This window comes from Myiozetetes cayanensis, unplaced genomic scaffold, assembly GCF_022539395.1.
Source record: "Myiozetetes cayanensis isolate MyiCay16 unplaced genomic scaffold, myiCay2020 scf21, whole genome shotgun sequence".
NCBI lineage: Eukaryota > Metazoa > Chordata > Aves > Passeriformes > Tyrannidae > Myiozetetes > Myiozetetes cayanensis.
The window spans coordinates 3,890,572-3,912,312 of record NW_026087423.1 but is presented as its reverse complement, the minus strand read 5'-3'; the positions used below and the strand labels follow the sequence as shown (position 1 = coordinate 3,912,312).

General features: G+C 47.7%; 2 protein-coding genes and 2 non-coding genes across 7 annotated transcripts in view; 3 read left to right on the top strand and 1 right to left on the bottom strand.

Moving 5' to 3' along the window:
* Window positions 1–452: 452 nt before the first annotated feature.
* Window positions 453–10,355, bottom strand: SIRT4 (sirtuin 4). 3 transcript variants are annotated; one of them, XR_007629290.1, is made up of 6 exons: window positions 10,066–10,256; window positions 7,585–8,090; window positions 6,632–6,926; window positions 5,339–5,541; window positions 4,703–4,891; window positions 453–1,861 (listed from the first exon to the last, which is right to left on the bottom strand). XR_007629290.1 is itself a non-coding variant. In XM_050318743.1 (5 exons), exons 2-4 carry the CDS (start codon window positions 8,082–8,084, stop codon window positions 5,377–5,379), a joined length of 960 nt encoding a protein of 319 aa, XP_050174700.1. In that variant the 5' UTR covers window positions 8,085–8,090; window positions 10,308–10,355; the 3' UTR covers window positions 4,161–4,891; window positions 5,339–5,376. The 3 variants fall into 3 exon arrangements, 2 of the variants coding, with proteins under 2 accessions (XP_050174700.1, XP_050174699.1); XM_050318743.1 differs by lacking the exons at window positions 453–1,861; window positions 10,066–10,256 and adding an exon at window positions 10,308–10,355 and having other exon boundaries at window positions 4,161–4,891; XM_050318742.1 differs by lacking the exon at window positions 453–1,861 and having other exon boundaries at window positions 4,161–4,891.
* Window positions 10,356–11,705: 1,350 nt separating this feature from the next.
* LOC126641794 (U4 spliceosomal RNA) lies at window positions 11,706–11,846 on the top strand. The gene has a single exon (XR_007629300.1). It is a non-coding gene; the product is annotated as a U4 spliceosomal RNA (small nuclear RNA).
* Window positions 11,847–12,436: 590 nt separating this feature from the next.
* On the top strand, window positions 12,437–12,577 carry LOC126641793 (U4 spliceosomal RNA). The gene has a single exon (XR_007629299.1). It is a non-coding gene; the product is annotated as a U4 spliceosomal RNA (small nuclear RNA).
* Window positions 12,578–16,444: 3,867 nt separating this feature from the next.
* Window positions 16,445–21,741, top strand: part of PXN (paxillin) — a 45,695-nt gene continuing 40,398 nt past the window's right edge. For both annotated transcript variants that reach the window (XM_050318111.1, XM_050318110.1), the window contains exon 1: window positions 16,445–16,518. In XM_050318111.1, coding sequence (XP_050174068.1) covers window positions 16,506–16,518 — 13 coding nt within the window. In that variant the 5' untranslated portion in view covers window positions 16,445–16,505. The remainder of the gene's footprint in view (window positions 16,519–21,741) is intronic.

Sequence of the window (21,741 nt, the reverse complement as noted above, 5' to 3'; positions counted from 1 at the left end):
CATCTTATGGCACACCGAGTCCTAGTTTTTACCAGTATTTGTTGCTTATTTGTCCTTGGGTGTTTGTATACATGAATTTTCTGGAAACATTGAGTACTTAGGTTCCTCCACAGAAATCCTGAGGATCCTGGATGTGCTCCCAGGATGTGGCCAAGATGAATCATGCCTAGGGCTGGAAGTGAAAGATGAGATCTCCTGTGCTCACACACTAGCTCTGATTCTCTGAAATTATTTTTTGTAGAACAGTAAAGCTCCTAAGTAAATGTTACTGAAATCCCTTTGTAGTGATAAATGATAAACCTTGTTGTAGAGGAAAAAAAGTAAAATACCCTCACTATCTAGAAGGAACGCTGTACTTTTGAGCTGTATCATCACAAGCAGAGAAGATTGCTGGGGTGCAGTTGGAAGCATTTCAGAACCTTTTGGTATAAATTTGGCCTGTAATAGGAACTGTCTAGATTGAGGTGAGCAGTATCTACTCCTGGCATCCAGCACTTGGGGCATTCCATAGATAAACTCAATGGATAAATGAAGGCTCCATTTCAATTTATATCCATCCTACTCTGTACAGATTTTATAAGCCTGCACTTAGGTTTAGTCCCTTGACCGTGCTTCTCATTTCCATGCTGCTTTGGTGGTGTGCAAGACCTAACAGTAAATTCAAACATAGGGAATTCATCCTTAGGGAACCTTCCCACAAAATGTAGTGTGTCGGGCCCTAATGAACAGCACAGGTGGGGAGGCTGAAGGGGTTCTGCTAATTAGGGCTTTGAGGAATGTCGTGGAAAGAGCAGGGCCAGTGATTGCCTGAACTGACTCACTGCCGGTGTATGGGGAGTGCAAGGTGTGTGTGAAGATCTTCTGCCGTGACAGCCTGTATTTTGTTCCAAACCAGAAAGAAAGTACCTGAAACACAAGGTATCCCTGTGCTCAGCAAGCTGGGGAGCTCTGAGGCCCCACAGAGCACTGCAGCTGGCAGAGAGATGCTGGAGGGACAGCAGCTCTGTGGGCTCACACTGCAGAAGTGAAATCTCAGCCTTTAATCTCCCTTTTCTCTATTGTTGTTTTCTAGGCCAAGATTTTTCAGGCTCTGCAGGGAGGGCTGAATTACTCTTAACTATATGGGCATTGCAGAGATGAAAGGGAAAGTGTTCCAGCTGAGGTGAGACATGCAGAGAGCAAACAACAATGCTTCTGGTAATGATCCTGTTTCAGTTCCTATTTGGGCCTGAGACCAATACAGGACACTTGTACTGTTGCTCTTCCTCTCAGGCTCAGCTTTTCTTCTTCTCTGCCATTGTCTAGTCAGCGGTGCAGAAGGTGGTACTTGGGTACCTTTCCTTAGTGGGAAGGGAGAGGACAGAATTGCGGGTGTCTGGAACAGTCTTTCACCTTCCTGCTGCAAAGGCTGGGAAAGGGTGACATCCAGTCATGGGGGAAGAAGCACACTCTAGAAGGTAGATTTAGTCACCTTCACTCCAGGTTCCTGAACCTGCCAAGTTCACCATGCCCAGGGGTTTGGGTTGTTTTCCAGAAGTCGTGAACAAGCAGGTGTGTCGGTAGGAGCAATGTGACTGTAAGATGTGGGAGGCTGCACTTACACCACAGCCACCCAGCCCTCCAGGCCATCTGCAGGCTGTGTTGCCCTCACTGGAGCTCGGTGTGTGAAATACCTCTCTCAGCCTGCTGGGCTGCATTACAGTTTGCTCTGAGAATTTGCCCAGAAACAAAGACAAGATTTACCAAATAGGAAGTGGCTTTTATTTGCTTTGGGTAACTCCAACCTCACTTTCAGAGGAGCAGCAGAAAAAGCCATTATGAGGTACTCTCAGCTCCTCTATCCAAACCTCAGGAGGAACAGCTGTAAGAAAAAGGGAAGAGCATAAGCTGTTGATTCAGCTAATTTCATGGTAAAAAACTGTCCTTGTGCTGTTGTCTGATGTGTACATTTGGCACCCATAGGTGGACAGAGCTACGACTGCAAGCCATGATCTACTGGTGGACCGGTCTAAAAACTGTGAGTCAGAAAAGGTGGGAAAGGGTTGAATCATGTGGAGGATAAGACTGACTTAAAGCAGACAACATAGAAAGAAAGGATCTGTGAGAACACTGCTCAGGCTCTGTAACACTTCCCACAGTTTTAGCCAGTAACACAAAGATTATGGCCCTTTTGTTTTAATCTTTCAGGAACAATATTTCTTCCCCTTTTTAAACCCTCCTCCCTTGCAAATTCTGCATTGTCTGAGAGAATGAAGCTGAACACTAGGTCAGTTATGTTACTGAGTTTGTTGTTTTCCCACAGCATGGCTAATTCACATCCTATAGTGCTCAGCCCTGGAGGTTTCTGTAACTCCCTCCAGGCTGGTGATGACATCAGTAAACTGAGAAACAAACTTCTCAGGATAGGTCTTTGCTAGCTGCCTGCAATTACATAGTTATCTTCTGATAGCTGTTATCTCTCTGCATTGCATCTTCCCACACAACCAGCCCCCAAGGAGTGACAGGGGAAGGTGTCAATCAGCATTAGAGTGGTGCAGATCTGGCTTTTGGTGCAGGAACTTTAGGCGCTCTCAGGCATTTCTCAGTTGAGTGAACTTCTCAGTGGTGTCTTGGGGAACATGTTAAGAGCTGAAGTGCTCTGATCCTGCTCTAAAAGAAGTCAACTTTAGTAGTATTAGATCAGCCTAGCAGGAAAAAAAAAGGAACTCCTTTGTCTCAGCCACATATACTTGTTGTAGATATGCTCATTAACATATAGAAATAAGTTATGCACAGGAAATCTACTGTAATGTGTGTTTATTGTAAATCATTGTCTTAGGGACTTAAAAGAATAATCCCTAGAGGGTTGGGGTAATATGACTCATCTGTCAGTAATGCTGAAGAGACACCCTGACTCCTCTCCCACAGGCTCAGCTGCAGAACTGGAGAAGAGGCAGGGATAGATGTGGGAGGTTTAGTTACCTGTCACATAGCTAATTCCAAGTCTTCACTTGAAATGTTTTCTTGTTTTGGATGTCTTAGCAATGCTCCCACACCTTCTCAAAATGCTGGCTCTATTGGCAGTAAACCTGCAGCCTCTGTTTTTGACACCCCAATGTCACAGGAGTTTCAAGGTGGGGCAGAAGATGATGCAGATGGTGAGAAACTCGGCCCCAGCTCCTCTGCTAAGGAGGCATCAGTGACTCTTCCTACATGGAAAAACCTATGCAAATAAATTCCCTGTGTGTGGAGAACTCTGCTCTACTTCAGCCATAATGTCTGCAAAAGCCTTGGTTAGCAGGACAGCTGTACTGTGGACAGGACAGGTAAATATGGAATGACATCTGTGTGCTTTCTTCACTGCCAAACAGCAGACACCTGACTCGCTGCAAAGTGGGGTCCCCATTAAATGAGAGCAGAATGCAGGTGGGGGTCCTGAACTGATCTCGCTCGGTTTCTAAGTGAAGCTGTCTCTTCTCTGACTCACAACAGCCAAATCTTGAAATCCATTAAGCATCTTAATGCCCTCTACCTTCTCCAGAAATTGGGTGCCTATGCATCCCTTATTTTCTGCGCTTTACTTTCTCCTGCCTGACATGGATTTGAATCAACAACAAAGCAAAAAAAGAATGTTGCATCACGTGGTCAGTTGTCCTTGCTTTGCTACTTGACCTTTTAGCAGATGACTCTGTCATCCTTGTTTCCAACTGCTTGTTACAGTTCTTGTCAAAATATTAGTACAGGACATGTTATTTGCAGAGTAGGAGGGGGCATTTGTAAAGCCCCAACAATTAATATCCCTCATAGCCAGAAGGGAAGTGGTAGATCCCTGCAGAAGGTCAAGTAAAAAATTCGGTGTTCTAGTTTGTGCAAGGTTCTGTCTCTTACTCTGTAAATGGTTTGATATGGCTTACAATACCACCCTCAGGATCAACAAAAAATGGTTACCCAGTAGTGATGGATCTCCTGTTAGGAGTATGGAAATTGCATCTATTAATAGCTTGAGATTACCTCCTGAGGGAGACCTATTGTACAGATTTAATTGTATTTCCCTCTTAATTCATCAGCTGCTAGTAATTACATTCTGCATTTTTGCAATGGAAAAAATGGATCTAAACTGGCTATTGAGAGTGTACTTAAATAAATCATAGGAGGGAGAGAAAATTACAATGCAAATAGTATCAATCTTGTAAACAATTTTAATTCACTACTTAGCTATTCATTAATAAAATAACATACTCAGAAAATGCATTCTGGAAAATGTAGCAGCCCCCCTGAAAGCAGTGCTGGTCAGATTAGTTTAAAGTAACTCCTCTGGCATTTCAACAATATTTAATTTTTAAAGGGTTCAAATAGGAAGCAGTTTAGCTTGTCAACTGACAGTTGAGAGAAATGCTGACTTCTCCTTGCTGGAAGATGTTAGCCCTGTAGCCTGTGCTTCCAAATAATCTCTTAAAAGAGCAGTGTTTTTGTTCAGCTTCTATTTTAAATCTTTTCTTTAAATGACAACTACAGTTCCTCTTGCCTCCTTTTCCTAATGACACTGGATCCTCCAGCAGATGCCCGGGTTTCCCACATCGCCCTCCTGTGCTGTAGCCTCAAGTTACTCAGTCAAAATCCCTGTCCCTCATTCTCCTCTGGGGACAATTATAATTAAGGTACTTTATCCTCAGATACAGCAGTCTGATTATCCTGTCCCAGTGAATGAAAAGGCACTGTTTACCACGGCAAGGTAAGGCAGAGAAGTGTTTTTTTTCATCATCATCCTGTTTCCTGATGGTTTCAATGGAGGCGACTGGCAAGGCTGAGGCGTGCGAGGCTTGCTGCCCTCTCCTGGTGTCCTCAGCGGCCACGTACCGGGCTCACTGCTGCCTCCTGGATCGAGGTTCTTCCCCTTCTGAGATGATGATTCCTGCAGGAGTGGGAGGAAGAAGCTGCTTTATCGATGGAATTGATTACTTTAAACGGCAGTATCTGCTTAGGATTAGCTGGACCAACTCAACCAGGAACAGCTTTGGAATTGTCAGTTGCAAAGGCAACAGCGTGATCAGGTTCTCTGGAACTACAGGTGAGCCCCTGTAGTTTTCTCGTACTGAAAAATGGATTGGAATTCAACGCTGCCGAGTCTTCTGGCTACTCCTGCTCATTTTTCTGGGAGCATTAGCACTCAGTATGCTTTTTGTTTATGATCATGGAAAACACTATCATGGCCCATCAGAGCATAACTGTTACAGATGAAAATTTCCAGCCACATTTTAATGCACAGTGTGGGAACATCTTTTTAGTCAGCACATCTCAGTCTCAGCATTTGCCAGGAACCCATCTTTTTACCCTGTGACTGACCAGGGAAGGCACTCACCTTGCAGAAATAACTTTACTCCTGATGGCTGCTGGAGCTCAGCTGGTTGGGTCCTGTGCAACAATCAAAGGCAGCAGCTCCCCACAGCGGGAATTCAGTTTCAGGGATGCAAAGTGATCTAACCTGGTGGGCCCAATGTTAAGGACTGCAATTGGCAGCTTCTTCTCCCGGGCAGCAAGAGCAAACCTGTAACCAGAGTATACCTGCAGGAATACCAGAAGACAAAATCACTGGCAGCTTAGGCCAGGGAAGAGCTACAGAAAGGAGTAAGGAAAGGAAAAGAGTTGCTGTTGGCAGCGGGAAAAGGGGCTGTACATGCAGGGTTCAGGTAGGAAATGTTTTCCTTCAGGATTGCACAGAAAAGAACAGCTTTTAACCTCTGTCAGTGAAGGATTTGCAATTTCATAGAAACTGAAACTTCATAGCAGCTGGAAGGGAAACATCCTTGTCTTTTAGTAAATCTCTGCAGCAGCTTTTATTAGTCATCATAGGTTCTTAAATGCTGCACTTTGATGGTTCTCACATGGCCCAGCTTAGGTGGTACAAGAACAAACCTAAGGCATTTCAATCATTCCTGTACAAAGGATTATAAGCTTAAGAAGTGCAAGCTCAAGGAATTTGTCTCCAGTATCCTGAAGCCAAGAGAATCACAATCAGGCAGCCTTGGTTTTATCTCATTCTGGGAGGTGTTAGAGTAGGGGATTTTAATGTAATAGAACTTGTTCCTGAACAAATTTCTCTTATGCAAACACTATTACAAAAGCTTCTATGGTTTTGAAACCCCTGTTGTTTAATTACCTTACCTTATCTATAAGAGGCTAATGGAGAAAATACACTGGGATACAAAGGACAATCCTAAGCAGTAAGGAAATGTATTTCAGCTCTCTTTTTGAGAATTTAATAAGGAATTAGAGGTCCTAAAATCTGAAATTTCACACAGCACACCATGAGGCCTAAAAAGCTGCCAAAGGCTAAAAATTTCAAGAAAAAAAAAAAAGTGAGGACTGATTTGTGACAGGTTATCTTGGCTTTGTGGGCAATTGTGAACCTACAGGAGATGGAGAAGGCAGCAGAGAGGGGTCTGAATGGAGTTATTTATGGCAGCATGAAGTGACAGAGAAGCCCAAACAAGTCACCTGTGGAGCCAGATTTCAACCACAGTAAAAATAAAATACGAAGAAGCTCTGCAAAGGCTGATCTGATCCATAAGCCATTTGTAGTCCTACACTGTGGGACCCAGGATGGCTGCAGGCAGAGTAGCAGGGATGCAGTGTGGGAGGTGCACCTACTTACCTGCATGGAGGATCCTGCCACCAGCATGGAGTCTGATTCCGCCAGGCGCTGGTGTACAAAACTCACTTTTTCCTGGCTCACCGTGTCTCCAAAGAATGTCACGTCAGGCTTCAGGATTCCACCACACTTACGGCAGGCTGGGACTTGGAAACTGCGCACCTGCTCATCCGTCAGGAAGACATCCCCATCTGGAGCCACGCCAAACGCCTCAGCCTTCCAAGTAGGATTCAGAGCTTCAAAGTGCTCCTGGAGCTCAGAACGCAAGATTCGGTCTCCACAGGCCAAGCAGAAAACCCTGAAATTCAGAGCAAAGTCTTAATGGGGAGTTTTGTGTCAGCTGAAGATCTGGAGCCTGTAACTTGTTCCTTAGGAGGCCTGTCATAATTGTCCATATTTATTTACCAAAGAGTACAGGTCAAGGTCTTTCTACCTCCAACTGTTGCTTTGTTGCTCTAGAGGAAGTGCTTTGAACCCTGTGCATCCTCTCTCCCAGTTCAGGCTGTGCTTTTTCATCTGGAAACCTGGGTAATCCCAGACAGGCTGTGATGGCCCTTCTCCAGTCCGCTCATGCTGTGCAATTCTGGCACTATCCACTCTGCTTAGCCCTGGTGGATAATCCTTGTATTCTCAGGATCCCCTTGTCCTGTTCACTAAGAGGACATTTGCTGTACCAAGGAAAGGGGAAACTGATGCAGGCTTCAAGGGGAATGATCCAAATAATGCTCTGAAAAAACAGAGTGGTGGTCATTTTTCTTAAATACTTTGCTGTGAACAGCACTGGTTTGTGATCTTTTTCTCCACCCCAGCCCAGCACCACCTTTAAGCACATCATCCCCAGGAGCACAGCATGGACGTGTTGCCTCGTTTCTCAGCTGGTGATGCTGTAGCAGCCTGTCAGTCACCCAGAGGAGGGGCTGGAGCACTGCCCACCCTCCCCATGCCCGCAGCTGTACCTGTGTGTGCAGCCGTGCAGTTCTGTCATGCGCTGGCTCCCGGCCTTGGTGTGGAGGGCATCCACGTTCTGGGTCACCAGCCAGTGCAGCTTCCCCAGCTTCTCCCAGTCTCTCAGTACCAGGTGCGCTGTGTTTGGCTGGTGGGAGGAGAACTGGGGCCAGCCCACAAAGTTCCTTGCCCAGTAGCGCTGCCGGGCACTGGCGCTGCGAACAAACTCGGCGTGCTGGACAGGCCGTCTGTCTGTCCTGGCGTAGAGCCCGACCCCTTCGGAGCGGTAATCTGGGATCCCTGACTCGGTCGAGATTCCAGCTCCAGTCATTACAAACAGCCTCTTGGAGTTAGAAACAAAGCGCTGAAGCTCCTCTACTTGCAGGGGATCTGGGGGAAGACAGGCTGGCACGAAAGTCAAGTCTGGAGAGGTTCTGGACACAGAATGGGATCTGAAATGATGGAATCTGATGGTTCTGAAAACTCCAGACAACTTCCTGGCAGAGAACATGTTCAGCTAAAAGTCAAGAACAGAACACAAGGAAGATAAAAGAAAGCAAAGAGCATGACCTTAATGCCATTTTCTTGGGATTCTCTGGAAAATGATGCTCATACGTATTCTTTGCTCTCTTATCTGTTTAGTAAAGAAACAAATTATTTTGGAAACATTAACTAAAGCCCACATCTGAGGACAGCACTCGGATATCCCTTTGACAGATGGCAACACTGAGCACTGCTCAAGGTACAAGGACAAAGTTAACAGCCCTGACTTGTAGGGTTCCTGCTCTTCTATCCTGGTGTGAAGGACAGCTGCATAACAGGACTTGTGAAGAGCCCAGAAAGACCTGAGCATGCAAAGTCTTCCCCAGGTATGTGCAGGAAATGGCAGGAAGGCCAAGCAGGTGGTGCCTGCCCCAGAGGTGCTGGCTGTTTCCTCCCCAGAAGAGACCTTGCTCTGCTTTTTTAATTTTCTGCCTGCTCCAAATCAGTCCTTTCTGTTTACTCCATCCTTAACATGTGTTGTGGGAAGGGAAAGAAAACCAACCTTGAAATGTTTTTTTTTTCAGGACAAAGGCCTTGACTCCTCTGTAGTGTGTTTTGGTTTGGTTTTTGGTTGTTTGTTTCCACCCCCCCCCAAAGGCCTGGTGCATAACAGGCCTTGAATTGGGACTGAAGATTATAAGGACACTCCCTAAATGCCTCTGGCATCTCCTCTTCTGTGGGTGCCACCTCTCCAGAGTCAGTGGACAGATGAAGGGGCATTGCTTTGCCTCTCCAGCACAAACAGGGCTGAGAAAGAAGGGATCATCCAAATGGGTGTGGGGCAGAAACAACACCCTGAAAGGCAGGAATAGGACTGACACCCTGCTTAAAGGGAGGAACAGCATTCCCTGCTGTGGACAGGCAGGATGACTTTGCTGATAAGTAGCCTGGAATTGTGTGCAGGACCTGTTGAGACAGCAGTGGATTGGTTTGGACTTTGATTTTGTTTGAGCTTTCTGGCAGCCTGCAGTTCGTTCTCCATTTCACTATTTTGAAAGTATTTTTTCTGGGCCTCTCTGGGATTTTGCATGCAAAGTACAAAGAGGTTTGAAAGTGACAGTACTGAGAATTGACTGTTGGGTATTTTTGCCTCCCACCATCTCCCTCAGCAAGGGGGCTCGTACGGGATGTGGGAGATGGAGGAGGAACTTTAATTACTAACAAAAGGGCATGATCTCTAAAAGCTGATTGCAACAGGCCAGATAACCTGGTGCATCTAAATGGCCTTGCCTCAAGCCCCCAGCCCCCCTCAAGTATAGTAAATGGACCTCTTATAGTAAATGAAGCAATATTTAAATACATTTAATTTCAGCTGTAAGTATCATGATATTTAACTGAGGCTAGTGGCAAAGAATAGATTTGTCTCAGTTAATCTCCAGCTCTAAAGGCTTTGCATAATCATCAGTTGAACTACAGGGAAGATTGGACTGCCTCCATAGTCTGTATTGCTTTTTAAATCTAAGCAGTGGATGCTGTTTGCAATGATTTTTGCCTTGTTTTGCTGCTTAGCAGGAGCTGTGTTGGGCATTCCCTCCAAAGAGGTTTAATTTCCCATATGAATTAATTAGAAGGGACAAAGTCTCCCAATAAACTAATTTGCTCTGATAATAACTTGTCATGATGCTCCCTAAAGGCTGTTAAGCCAGTTTGATGGTAATTAAATTGCTTTAACTGATGAAAACTCCTCATTCCTGCCCGTTATCAAAATATCTCTCAGAAGGAAATGTTCAGAGAGGAAATGAAATAGAAATGTAGGGGTTGGCCCAAAAGAGAGAGGAGGCAAAAAAACCAGATACATTTGAGAGCTGCTATGAACCAGAGAAGGACTGTGGAGGAAAGTTACAAAGGACAGAATGTTTCCTGTCAAATGCAAAGCTGCTTTAAAAATCAACGTTCTCAGATTAAAAAAATAACTACTGTACATAATAAGTGAAACTCTTTAAACGTACCAATGGAGAGCTTGAGGGTTTTTTTTAAAGCACAGCCAAGATGCTCCACAGACAAAGATCAGGCAAGGTTAAGGTAGAAAATAAACAGGATTCTACAAACGGTTACAGGCCAGAAATCCAGAGGGACTCCCATGTCAACCCGGTCTCTTGTGCTGTGATAACGAAGGGGTGCGGGGTAACAGCCGAACTAAACCCGGCTAATGGAATAAGAGGGATACGGCGAATAATGCCTGGAAACTCACTTTTCATTGCTGCCGTGCCCGACCGCGGAAGGAAAGGGCTGAGTGCCGGGAGAGGAGCTTTCTGGGAAATGTAGTTCGCGGGGAAATTAAGCCCTAAGCACAAAGACTACAATTCCCATGCTTCAGAGAAAGGGGGGGAGGGCTGGTGAGAGAAAAGGTGTCTCAACATCCTGACACTCGAGTCAATCTGAAAACGCTGAGAACTCCATGGCAGCCCTCATGGAAACGTACAAGACTACAATCCGATTTGATTTGATACAAATGCATGTCAGAGCGTTGATAAAATGCATTGTAAATGCTTGTCCCCATAAAAGATGTATTTTCTTTTCAGTGATACTAACAGGTTTTAGGCTGATGATGTGATTAAACAAGTAATGGAAGAAAAATAAACTGAGGGCTGTTAAAGACATCTCCTCTAGCTCGGGAGTCAGGGCTGTGCCGACCTGCCTGCTGCCGACTCTGTGTGCCCTGGCAGAAATCCATGGTGTCGCTCTGCTTAGTTTCAGTCTCGATAATCACCTGATAAGCTGTACCAATTGCCTGGCAATAAGGAGGGTTTTGTTTTTGGGTCTTTTTGTTTCAAAGGAGCCTTATTTTTCTGAGGAACAAATCCGTAGGAGGAAGGCCAGTCTGCTGCATGGTAGCAGCTTGACAATAGATGTTCACCTGTCTTACAGGCAATGGGCTCTTTCTAGTAACTTGGACTGCTTTTCGAATGCAGTCGCCAAAGAGCTCTTGCTAATCAGTTCCAAACATTGCACGATTTCCTAATCCACTTTTCTTGCCTGTTGCAGTTATTTCCAAGACCAGGTGAGCCGAGCCTGTGCCCAGCACTGTGTGTAACTGTGATCATGAGGAAGAAGCGCATCCTCCTCGCTCGTTGTGCGGTACCACCCTGCCCGTCCCTGCGCCCCTGGGCCCTGCGGAGGTGTGGGACGCTACTCTCTTTTTGGCAGCCCCGTGAGTCTAAATCACTTTTAGTGCCTTTTATCTTAATAGTTCAACCGTGGTTTTGAACCCTTGGGTGGTGCTTTGCTCTGGTGCAAAGGGCAGGTGGCAGCCGGCAGACCCCGTTTCACCCCGGCGCCCCCCGAGGGAAACCCCCCGTTCCCACCCGGGATGGGACACGGCGATTTTGGGCGATGTCCCCGGCTCAGAGCAGCCCTCTCCCAGGCGCTCATTACCATAGCGCCCTCCCGGCACCCTCCGCGTGTCCCGGCCGCCCCGCCGCCCCCCGGGGCATCCTCCCAGCGCCCCCCGCTCCATCCCCGCTGCCCCGGCGGAGCGCGGGCTGCGGGCGGGGGGCACGGGCCGGCGGGGCGCGGGGAGCGCCCGGGGGCGCTCTGACCTCCCCGGAGGAGCGGTGGCCATGGGGCCGGGAGGGGGAGAAAGAGGGGTAGCTTTGCGCAGTGGCAGTATCGTAGCCTGTGAGGTTAATCCGAGGCGCGATTATTGCTAGTTGAAAACTTTTCCCAATACCCCGCCATGACGACTTGAAATACAGTCGGCATTGGCAATTTTTGAGAGCCTCTTTAGAGGCTGATTTCGTGTGGTTGAAAGACAGATATTTGAAATAATAAGGGAACAGCATATTCCACTAGGATGTTATTAAGGTGATGTGGTCCCCGAAGGAGTAAGGTTTTTCGACCACCCAATTTCTCTCCACTTTTTTTTTCAGTGACCCATTTCTTCTCCCACAGCATTGAAAGAAAAAGGCAAGAACCGAACTTTTTATTTAAAAGTGCCCTCAGTCTATTAAACCCCGTTTTTGGCGGGAGCAGGTGGTGGGTAAGGGGCTGGCTGGGGATGCCGGACCCCGGGGGTGCCCAGGCGGGGGTCCCGCGGGGATGATGCGGGGGCGCTCGGGACCCTTCATTCAGCACCGCGCTGCCGCTCTGACGTCGCTCCTACTTTGCATACTCCTCTCCCACCAGCCTTCGCGGCCGTCCCGGGGCTCAGCACCGACGGGAAAAACGGGTGGCTCCGGTCCCGGCGGGGCGCGGGGGGCGCGGAGCGGGCGGGGGGCGCTGCCAGGGGGGCTGCGGGGCGGAGCGGGCGGGCGGAGGGGCTCACCCCGAGCTCGGCGGCGGCCCCGGGGCCAGGGCTGGCAGCGGCGGGAAGCACGGGTTAGCTTTGCGCAGTGGCAGTATCGTAGCCAATGAGGTTAATCCGAGGCGCGATTATTGCTAATTGAAAACTTTTCCCAATACCCCGCCATGACGACTTGAAATATAGTCGGCATTGGCAATTTTTGACAGTCTCTACGGAGACTGAATTATATTGTGAAAAATAGATGAAAACTTTTGCTAGAGCCCAGCCCTTGGTCTTTGATAGTTATATTTACGGCAGCTGTAGAGGTTCGTTTCAAGCGATGAATATGTCTTTGTTCACTCTCAGCGATGCCAGCAGTTGCTTGTGCCAAAAACGTGGTTTAATAAATTGAGGGTGCTTTTGCATAAAAAGCTGTGTTCTTGCCTCTTCCTTGTAAAGCTGCTGAAGGAGGACTCGGTCAGGGAAAATGGAAATGGAGGGACCGAGGTACCAGAGAAACATTTCTCCTGTAGCTCTTGTTGAGGAGGATCCTTTGAGGAGCTTGGCCTCTCAGAAGATAGTTTAGGCAGGGAGGAGAGGGAGCATTTCTGGAGCAACTGGAGGGGCATGAAAGTCTGAATTGTGCTTGACTGGCTCCAGAATTGCTTCAGAACCTATTAGGGAACAGCTTTCCCTGTAAAGTACTGTAACCTCCATTTTGTGTGCATTTCTTTATATATATCCATTGGCATCATTTGCTTAAAAAAAGAAAAAAGAAAAAGACTCCTTATTGTCAAAGAAATCACAGACCTTTACTCTGGAAAAAGAAGCTGCTGAGTTTAGTGTTTAAATCCTATTATATAAGTAAACCGAATCCATTTCTAATTTGCAGCTGTTGTCTTATTTAATACCTAAGCAGATGCTGTGGAGGGAGATTTAACAACCATTGCACACCAGCTCCCTGGGCTGAGTTTCCACTGGAGCTGGAAGCAGCTGCTGTCCATCACTTTGTATGAATCAGATGTAGCTTGTGCTGCTGACAGGTTCCTCTGACGTCCTCTGCACGGTCGCGTGTGCCATCTGGATGCTCCTGCCCTGCCGGTAAGACCCTGAGCTGGGCAGCTGCTTTAAACTATAGCCAGGCAGGGTAGAAAACTTAGTAGTGATACTAGAGTTCCCTCTTTAACAGTGTTTTTTGTAACGTTCAGTTATGCTGGGGTATTATCCACAACAGTGACCAAAGACTGATGATGAAACCTGACAAGTTGCATACACTATCTTCTGTAATTAATGGTGCTTTTCATCAGTGGTACCGAGAAATGAACTTGGATCGCTCCTCTGTTTGGCAGCCAGTCTGAGATTACAGCCCTGAAGGGGACAGGTGGACTGTTAATCCATGCAGTCTGAGTGTCAAGTGTGTGGGGGTTAAACCACCCTTCTAGAGGGCTGGTCTGTAACTGGTAAACGATGCTTTGACAAGAAGGAAAGATGCCTTGAGCAAGTACTCTGAACACGGGTTGTGTGGATACAGGAAGCCCTGAAGTCCAAGATTTTGTTGATGTTGACTCACTTTCTGACTTCATTTCCAGCTCCCAGACCCGTTTCCCGTCTATAAATTGGGGTCATAACTTCTTGTTACACCTTCTGTGAAAGATAAGTGTAAATCACAATGTGTCGTAGCCACAGGGAACAGCGTAAGAGGAAACCCCATGTATTTCTCTGATGCACTGCCTGCCTTCATTCCCTAGTACTTCCCATCCAACACCAATTAGGAGGGATGTAGCTGCTCTCAGCATCACTAACCCTTCTGGGCACACCTTGGGTATGCTGATCCAGGGGGAAAGAGATTGCTGGAGGTGGAAATCACTTGGGAACTGCAGCTACTTCTGCCCGGCTGTGTAAGGATGGTGCTTGAGCAGGTGTTCACAAAGTCAGCGAGAGTTTGAGGCAGAAAGCAGGTAGGTGATGAGAAAACAGTAGTTCCAGGGTGTTAGGAAAGTTAGGAGAGAGTGAATGATGCTTGAGTGAGTTTAGCTTGAGCCTGCAACTGAGAAGTTGTCTTGGCAGCTTGGGTTTTAACCTGCCCCTAGTCCTCAGGCAATCACAGGAGGGGTAGGGACTGGCAATTTTAGAAAGAAATGTTCGTGTGTGAAGAATTCAGTTGTGAACAGCACGTGGCTTTGAGCACTGCAGTGAGAACAAGGTTGGTTTTAAAAGCAGTATTACTAGAGGATAGTATCACTCGTGGCAGCCCTGCCTCCCCACCTCCCCCAACCCTTTCAAAGCAATGCTGAAGCCACAGGCAAAGCTTTAGATGCAATGACTTTTTTATTTTTTTTATTCTTAACACTGAGCAGCTTGGACACAACCCATTTCTTGCAGGTACAACCCTAACTAGTGCTATGACAGCTTAATTTCAGCCCTGAGACACAACAGAAACTGCTTTCTTGATTTGCACTCACTTCTAGACTCCCAAAGGACATGGTAGGAAGGTGAAGATAAAAATTGCATACTAGGCTCCAATATGAACAGTGGGCACTTTATTTATGCAGAGGTAAAAACACAACCCAAGCCAAGACAGATGCCTGCCGTGTTGCTGTAGGAAAAACACAGATCCCAGGAAAGGACATGTTTCTGATGACCTTAGGTCTGCTTTGCCACCAATCAGTGGCAGTGGTTTATGTTGCTGCACCTGGGGTGACATCCTGAAGTCATCATTGCACAGTCAGTGATGGGTTTTGAGAAAATGTAACAGTCCCTTCAAATATTGTTTTAAATTTTGCTATGGGAGACCAGCAATGGGGATGTAAGGTGAGGTCCTTGGCATCAGTGGCAAAGCACACAATGAAAGTCTTTGCTCATATTTGTGTTGTATTTAGATCTAGGTAAGGACATAATTTGCTGACAAGTCCTGGATTTGGAGTAAAACTTGGCATGAATTTCTTGGAGGCTGTTGACTATTTGTAAGCATTGGCTGGGATGAGAGAGGGGATATTTCTCTGCCCCCCTAGTGATAGTTCTCGTTATAGCATGACTTAACACAGGAAATAATGATGTCTGACTTGTGCTAGCAGGGGAAACTGGGTGTGTTTGTGCCTAGAGAGTGAAAAATACAGCACTGGACATTGCTCACAGCTGACCTCATGGTCTCTGTTTTTATGGGAATGAAATCCCGTAATCTCAGCTCAACAACAGGACATGTGCTGTTCAGCCCTGGGAACATTCTCTGACTTGGTAGTAATTTTGTAAGGAAAAGTGCTACAAGAGTCATGTTTCCTGGATCCTTAGCAGTTCCCACACTGATAGTTTTTGGTGTATCTCTCATCAGAATAGGAGCTGAATATTTGGGCTGAGCAACTGCTTTTACTGCCGATTTGGCCAGAGTGCAATGGTAAACACTAGCTCTGATGAGGGTGGAGCTGTGCTGTGGCTCGGCCAAGGCAAGGGCTTTGCTGCCTTGGAGTGTGTGGTTTGATAGAGGTTTGAAAGGAAAAGCAAGTGGGCAGTGATTCAAGATACACCATCATATGATAAATCCAGGAGGAGCGTTACACTCTTTAAACACAGCGAAGGAGAAGTGGTTGGTGACTTTCCTTTATGGTGGCCACAGCTTGTGGAAAATCGTTCAGGAAGGGTTTCCCTTGCCCAGCCTCCCTTGTTGGATGGGGTAAATCAGCCGGGGCTCAGAAACGATGATTTCTTTGAAGGTTTTGGGGCACAATTTTCCCATATGCTGGGCTCCTCCGGGCCCGGCACCCACCCTACCCTGGGAGGGTCCTGCTCCTCTAGTGAAGAGCGCAGGGTTCGGATCGCGTTCCTGCCGGGGCACCGCCAGCCTCGGCCGTGTGCGGGCCCGCAGGCGAGCGGGACGGCAGGGCGGGCATCGCGGCGGGGACGGAGCCCCGCAGGCGGGCGGCGGCTCCGGGCGCTGCATTTCCCAACATTTCCCAGGGCGCTTTCTCCCCCCCGAGCCAGGAAGGCGAACGCGGCCGGCCCTCGGAGCCGCCCCCGCCCCGCGGCTCCCGGCGCGGCCGGCAGGGGGGGCAGCGCGGGGCGGGCGCGGCGGGGGCGCGCGGGGCGGGCGCGCGCGCGGGGGCGGGCCGGGAAAGTTGCGGGCGCTGGGGCGGCGGCGGCACCGGGCACGGCGGCACCGGGCACGGCGGCACCATGGACGACCTGGGTGAGTCCCGAGCCGCGCGGGTCCCCCGCGCCGGGTGAGGGGCTCGCACCGCCGCCTCTCCGCGCCTCGGGCGGCGGCTGCCGCGGCCCGCCCGGCCACGCTGCGCCCCCTCCGTGGGGCTCGGGCCGCGCCCGCCGGCGCCCGGGGACGTGTCGCTGCCCGCGCACCGCGCTGGCCATCCCGGCTCTCCGCCCGCGGGCCCCGAGGCTGCGCTGCCCCGAGGCCCGCGGGCAGGGCCGGCGGGGGCTGTCCCGGCACTGCCCCGGCCGGGAAGGGCGCCCGGTGCTGCCGTGCCCGGAGCGGCGGGGAGCGGAGCGCGGTCGGGTTTCACAGACACCGCCTCCCTGCCCTGCCGCAGGCTCTCCAGCCTGCTCTTGGGCGAGAGCAGAACTTTGCGCGGGTACGGAGTGGGGAGCCCTCGGGGGTAAGAGGAGCCCAGCCGGGCTCAGAGCTCATCCTCGTCCTCCCGCTGCCTCTCCCAGGTGTGCTGCAACCATCCGAAACCGTGCAGTGGGGAAATGTCAGGCAGCTGGTCGCACGGGAAAGATCTAGAGAGTTTGAGTTCCTTTGGTACCAAGCCGGAAAGGGTGTGGATCTGCCAAAATCCCTTGTGCTCTGGGAGACATTAGGGTGACTGAGTTCCGCTTATGAAACTGATTAAATCAGACACTGGGGAGGGGCCGTGATCCGTTACTTCCATCCTACCTTTAATAGAAACCAGACGTTCTGTTAAGATATAGTCCAAGCAAATTGCTCCTTTTTTTCCTGGACCTGTAAGCTCACATTACAGTGCTGGCATAAAGCTGGTGATCACACCTTCAGAAAGCAGACTTTGAATTTTGCCAGTGATAAAACTTAAGGGACAAGGAGTCCATCTGCTGTGTGGCTTCCTGGTGAAAGGTGCACCACGAAGGATTCATCCTTGGGAAGTGAAATCTCACCCTCTACCCGGGTGGAGCAGCTGGTGGTGGAAACAGAATGAATTTCCACTTCAGCTTCTTCTCACGGTTGTTGTTTCTTTAAGTGGAGACAGTTCTGTTTACCTTTTCTCATATCCCTCAGCCTGGTTATCTCTTGGAGATTTGGTGCATGTTCCTAGCGTGTTCAGGAATGCCTTGCTAGTCAGAACAGGATTCACCCAGTCTGTGTAGTGACTTGCTGAGTGGCCCTTCGAGGTGAGCATACAGATAGCACCCCTGTGTAGGGATGCTTTGGTGTCTCCAGTTTAGTGTCTCATCAGCATGCTCTTCAGTGAACCATGGGAGCTGTACTGTACTCACTGCAACTACTGCATTCCTTGAATAGTGGCAGTGTGACTTCCCAGGAAGTCAGTTTTTGTTGGAATAGGCTTCTGTGGTTTCATCACACTCTTCCTTCCTTCTGTTGGAGGATTAGAGGTGGACTGCAAAGAAATTGTGAAAAACTTCTGAGTTTGTCTGGCTTGTTCTTCTGAGGTGCTAAATGTATTGGCACCACCAGAGGTTAAAGTTGTGATCTGGTTTTGAAAATAGAACTTCTACTTTCAGCAACTTGATTTCATCAAGTCTTAATTACACCGCGTCTGTCTCAACTTTTTTGCAGCCTTTCAGGCTGGACAAGATCTAATTAACAGTAAGCAGTTGAACAAAAAAAGTGTGACCCCTTCCCTCTCTAAGCTTTTCTTTGGTGTACAGAACTTTCACCACAGAAAAGCACACCAGCTGTTTTCTCTCTGCAAATCATTGTTAGCCCCCAAATGGCTCACTTATTTCTCTAAAGCCTTTCACCTTAGATGCATACAAAAGGGAACAATGTGCTGATACAACTCCCCTGAAATAAGTCAGACTTTCGAACTGAAGTGAGAGTTGTTTGTTTTTCTTTCCTCATTATCTATGGCTGGATTATCTGAGTTGTGGATTAACTGTGCCATGGATACAGACGACTGTGCTGGCTCTGTCCAGAGTCAAGCTGGTCCGGCAGGACTTGTTGGTTCAGGCACAATGCCATGTGGACATAGCTGCACTGCTTCCAGGACCAGTTTTGGCCCAAAAGCAGTGTAGTATTGAGCTGGGACTGATATGCCTTGCAGGTTCAGAGTTGATGTCAAGTAAAATCAGCTTAGATGTTTCCACACCATGCTTCTGAATCTGCGTGGTGCAGAGATGACTGTTGAGTGATGGACCTTGCTGGGCATGAGGGAATCCCTCACAGAGCCCATTGGTGTGCTTGTTTTTAACTCTCTGCCTTTATAAAAAAATCTTCCTCATGGCAGAGTGGGAGGATTTGATCAGTGTGTACTTGTGCACCGTAAAATGGAGGTCCAGAAGTATCTCAGTTTGGTGCTTGGGCTGGAGAGGTTATGAAACGTGTGAGAATGGATTTGTCTTCCATTGAGGTTTCATTTGAAGTTGGAAAAAAAACTTTGTTCCTTTTTTTTTTCCCCGTCAGCATTGAAGAAGTGATGTTACAGTGCACAGTTCACACGGGAAACTGTTTCTGCAGCTGGAACTGTGCACCCCCTTGATGTGGGGGAGCCTCTGTGGCCCAGGACATGCAGTGCTGGGGCTGGATATAGACTAGAACAGCCCGTGGTGGGAAGGGGGGAGGAGAGCAGCTGACAGACTCGTCCAGATTGTCTTCCTCGGATCTCTCTAAGGAAGTGTATTTTGCGGATGTGCTTGGAGTTTGACAGGAAGTTTGCTGAATGAGTTTGCTGCTCTTCAGTGTTGTAAATTGGCACAGAGAGTACAACTTTGTCCTAAAGAGTGAGAATCCTGACTTGGGGCTCTCGTCCCTCTCAGGGGATTGCCAAAGCACAGCCTGTGCTTCCAGCACACAAGCGACCGACCACGCATACTCTGTTTAGACAATCTGAGATACTGAATTAGATGTTAAATTATTCTTGGTTCTGTGGTGCTACTTTGTCTAAGTAGTATGTGGGAACAGATCCATTAAGATCTCCTGGTTGTGGAGGAAGAAACCTAATTTGTGTAATGTGTCATGTCTTTTGTGGTGAGGAGTAAGAGAAAAGAAGCTTGACATTTGCTTTAGTCAGATACTGTTTGATTTTTGACTCTGAATGTTTTTTACAGCCTTTTCCTGAAAGGGGTTATTTGCAAACACTACTGGGAAACCTTTTGGTTACTCCAAACAGAAATGGTGTTGCTTTTAGAAGCTTTCATTTGATGGCTTTGAAATTCTTGTTTCTCTTCTGCTGTTTTTTTTTTTATTTTAGTTTTATTTTTAAAGTCTTCAGATTTTTTTAAACTGGATTGTGCAATCAAAAACAAAACAGCATTCAGTGGAGCTTGTAAAAGGTGTTTTACAAAGAAGTTATTCCTCTTTAATGAGAACATATTTATGGCAGTGTTTTGGCTGGGCATGTAAACTGGTCTGTGTCCTTATTTTAGGTGTGCTTGCTCACTTCTAGAAGGGCTTGCTCACTTCTAGAAGGGCTTGCTCACTTCTAGAAGGGCTTGCTCACTTCTAGAAGGGCTTGCTCACTTCTAGAAGGGCTTGCTCACTTCTAGAAGGGCTTGCTCACTTCTAGAAGGGCTTGCTCACTTCTAGAAGGGCTTGCTCACTTCTAGAAGGAGCTTGCTCACTTCTAGAAGGGCTTGCTCACTTCTAGAAGGGCTTGTTCACTTCTAGAAGGGCTTGCTCACTTCTAGAAGGGCTTGCTCACTTCTGTCACAGAAGGTTTGTCTAGCAATGTGTTTTCAAAATTCTAGGAGTGAAGGTTCAGTGGCACCACAGATTTTGCTTTAAAAAGTTGTTTCCCTTTGTTTTAGGAACTCTAATCCACCCTCTCTTCAGTCCTTAATCCTCTCAAGGTTGACTCTAAAGGAAGCAATCTTGCCATTGATTTTTCATGGGAGTGTGGAGGGACATGCATGTGTTTCCATCTGTCATCTGTCCTAACATTTGGAAGATTGCTGTGCTCTGCAGGGCGGTGCTGTCTGTCCCTCTTCTGAGGGGGACGCTTGCCCGTTTCTGACTCAGTTCCTTCAGTCTGGGAGTCATGTGCTGTGGCTTTTGGTCTTACTTGACTGAAAGTTTTCTGTGAAATGGCTCATGGTCAGCTATGCCCAGGAAATGGTGTTGGGGGGGAAGAACTGGCAAAGTAATTTGGTCCCTTGGCTTTCTTCTGGCTCAGGTTTCTTGAGCCCTTCCTGCTGCTGGGCGAGAAGGCTGTAAACAGAACTAATACTCTGCACAATGGGGTTCTGACTTGTTTCAGCTCCTTAGCTGTTGTGACCCCTCGTAAAACAGGGACTTCATTGTCCTGAGCAACTCAGACAGGGAGTCCTCTGCCTCGAGCAGTGTGTGATGAAGAGAGAGGCTTCTTTTCTTGTTGCTCTATTTCCATGGAAAGGCTGGACTCTGTGCTGTCTTTAGCTCCTTTGTCCCTCGCTGGGAGAGGTCAACTTATCCCAAGTGTTCAGCTGCCCTCCTGGTTAAAATTGATCCTCCGACACCATCTCTGCCTCTAGAGAGAGAAATGGGCAACTTCTCATACATCTTCAACTCTCTCTACTTGTTCTTTCTTTCCCAGGGAATCACAATGCTTCGATTTCTCTGGACCCCTTTTTCTTCACCTCTTCCCCTTCAAAGTGCATTTATTATATGAAACAAGTTGCAAAATTACAGAAATGACGGCTAAAATTCTTAAGTCTGGCAGTAGGACAAGCAATAATAATGCACTTCTAGTTAGATCAGAGTTGGTTTTCTGATCTCCTGCTAAGACAGCTAGACAGATAAATTCCTTAATCTCTGCAACCAGAGGGAGGAAAAAGCCTGTCCATGGCCACAAAACAAATCTGTTTGAATCAGTGTTAGCTGTGATACCCAGGATCTGCTGCAGCTTTGGAGACAGCCAGAGCAGATTCTGAATGTAGTTGTGTTGTGCTAGTGGAAAATCAGTGGGAGTGAATAGGATCTCTGATCCCAGTTTCCTGCTCTGCGTGCTGATCTTGTGTGTCCCTTTTTGTCTGATGCGGAAGCTGTTAATGAAGATGCTCTTCTACTCCAGCTGCCTGAAAGTGAGACATTGTCTGGGGAGGCTTCCCTGTGCTCTGATGAGAGGATGGGGTTTAGGGAATGAGTTTCTTGCTCACTTTAGCCTGTCCTAACTAACAGATGTTTAAGAACAAGCCCTGGTAGTACAGGTTGTCATGACTGTTAGGATATTATATTTTAAAACTCTAAGTAGGGAACTGTGGAGACCTTTGTGTCCTTGTTTCA